The sequence below is a fragment of the Doryrhamphus excisus genome, chromosome 18 (assembly GCF_030265055.1).
Source record: "Doryrhamphus excisus isolate RoL2022-K1 chromosome 18, RoL_Dexc_1.0, whole genome shotgun sequence".
Lineage (NCBI taxonomy): Eukaryota > Metazoa > Chordata > Actinopteri > Syngnathiformes > Syngnathidae > Doryrhamphus > Doryrhamphus excisus.
The window spans coordinates 4021792-4024252 of record NC_080483.1 but is presented as its reverse complement, the minus strand read 5'-3'; the positions used below and the strand labels follow the sequence as shown (position 1 = coordinate 4024252).

General features: G+C 39.3%; 1 protein-coding gene across 9 annotated transcripts in view; it reads left to right on the top strand.

The window, feature by feature from the left end:
* LOC131106077 (inositol 1,4,5-trisphosphate receptor type 1) overlaps window positions 1-2461 on the top strand; it is a 101206-nt gene that overhangs the window by 444 nt on the left and 98301 nt on the right. For all 9 annotated transcript variants that reach the window (XR_009120047.1, XM_058054812.1, XM_058054804.1 and 6 more), the window contains exon 2: window positions 465-578. Coding sequence is in view for 8 of the 9 variants with exons in the window: in XM_058054812.1 (XP_057910795.1) it covers window positions 487-578 (92 nt within the window). In the remaining variant the exon portion in view is untranslated. The remainder of the gene's footprint in view (window positions 1-464; window positions 579-2461) is intronic.

Sequence of the window (2461 nt, the reverse complement as noted above, 5' to 3'; positions counted from 1 at the left end):
AAAACTTGTTTTCTTATCTTCATCCTCTGAGAGACGATGCAGCGCTTTCCTTAAATGGACAACATTTTTTTCTTGCCCAGTGCTGAAGTCAACCCGTGCTTTCATATTTTGCTCAACCAGTGCTTGGGTTTTCATGCTCAATTGCAAATGGAAGGTGTTGGTTTTACTAACAATGACGGTCATGTTCAGAAGTTGTGTGCAGGACAGGCTCCCTTGAAGTAAAAAACACTATTTTGGCTCTGCTTGGCAGCACTAATCTCTGTCAGATGGAGAAAAGTGGACCTGTTGCAGGTGCACAGCTTCCTGTTTGTTGCACCAATTGTTAAACTCTTCATGCAACAGCACTCTTATTATTCCAACATCAAACGTTACTTTGCTGCTTCCCCTTGAAATGAATCATTGTTTATAATGACAGCTACTCTATGATGCTAAACCTGCCTTGGCATTCATTTTCTCTGCTGTAGGTGTTCCTTGAGCGTGTCCAACATGTCGGATAAAATGTCCAGCTTCCTGCACATTGGGGACATCTGCTCTCTGTATGCAGAGGGATCCACCAATGGTTTCATCAGTACCCTGGGGTAAGGGGATTGTTCAGTGTATTATATGTATATACAGTAAGCTGGTTGCATAAGAAGGCACAGGGGCATGGGTAGGATTCTGTCGGCATTCTGACAGCATTCTCCTTATGGTCACTTGCCCACGTAGTGACCAGTGTAGAATACTACCTATCATCACAATGTCTTTGAATGCTTCTTCTGAATGCCTTATAATTGTAGTTTACATTATTTCATAATTTGTTTCTGTCAAAAAAGGTGTCATTTAAAACAGACAGCATCGTGGAGGTTGGTGGGGGAATGTTTACATGCGTAAGAGGCGTGACTTTCCACTCTCATGTGATGGAGTAGGATGGGAGAGATACAGATATAGTTGCAGTTTTTATCCTGCAGGACAAAGGCGTGGAAACAGTGGGAGGACTTTGAAGCGTTGCTCACGTCTTGACTGACCCCGCCACCTTTGATAGCACTGGGAGAAAAGGAAATACTGTACAGGGCTGGCAAATGCACGCATAGTGATAACTAGTGTTTTTGCAAGAGTGGCAGGAGTGTAGGTGGTGAACAGATGGAACCTGTAAAAGGTAATTTGTGTACAGTATGCGGTCATAAAACAGCAAGCGAGTCATTCTCCCACACATCTTTTGCCTTCAGTTGGACCTCATCCACCCTTGTGGCATGTGAACTTACTCAGATGGATATAAAACTGCAGTAAGAGACATCTTGCTGGTAGAAAAAGCAATGTTTCTGTTCACTCACTTTTCTGTTCTGACATCATGCAAAGCTACCAGGGTTATGAGGTCATTGTGTTGAAAGCTGCATGAAGACCAAATAACACTAAACACTTTGTGGCATTGTAGGAGTTCCACAATGTCTCGCATGCACCCGAGTGCATAAATTTGCAGAAGAATTTGCTGTATTGTCATGCAAGGCTTGGCCTGTGTCGAGGGTACAGTACACTTATCCACCAACTCTTCATTTATCAGCCTAGAACAACGGAAATGAGTTGCCGTGCTTTAAAAGCCATTTAAGAAAAGCATTTCATGGGTCATTCCAAAGTTAGAATCATCAGAGAAAAGTCATCATGAAACCTTTTATTCCTTGTAAATCATGTTTTCCAAAACATTTAAGTCTCAAGTATAAAAAAGTTAACTACAGTTACAATAGCAGATAAAACACCGCTTTCAGCTTGAAAGTGATGAATTATGTCACATACTGTACATGGAGAAGAAGAGATAAAGATGTGTTCCCAGCTTTTCCATGCTGACTGTTTCCAAACTTTGGGTTGTACTGATGATTTTAGACCCACAGGTTTGACTATTAGTATTACTGTACATCAATATTGAAAATAAAACTCTCTTTCATCAGAAAAAAAGAGTTTGTTTCTAGCCTTTTTGGGTCTTTATACATCAGCAGTAGAACATAGGTTGGTTTCAGCAAAAACACCTGATTGTGACCAAAAAATGAGCAAATTAGTTTTTTCTGCAGACAAGCAAATTCAAGCAGAACAGTGACTTTTGTTTAGTGACACCTCAAACATCTGAACAGTTGTTTACTTCTGTGAAACAAATAAAACAACACATGAAAATCCATTTTGATGACAAAATAACTACATTTATTCACAGTTTTAGAACAAAACATAACACAAAATAATCATCTATTTACATAACTATGTACAAACGTACTTATTTGTTCATATAATGCACACATAACAATGAGCTACTTCCATTCTGTCCTTTCTTCTACCTTCCTTAAGGCTCTGTTCACATTATCAGATGTTCAAGCACACTCCGTAACTCTTAGTGTTATCAAGACTGTTTTTATTGTTTATTTACGAAGGAGATTGAGGGTATATACTGTATCAAGATGTACCATTTGGTAATAGATACTGTCATTTTACTAACCTCAAA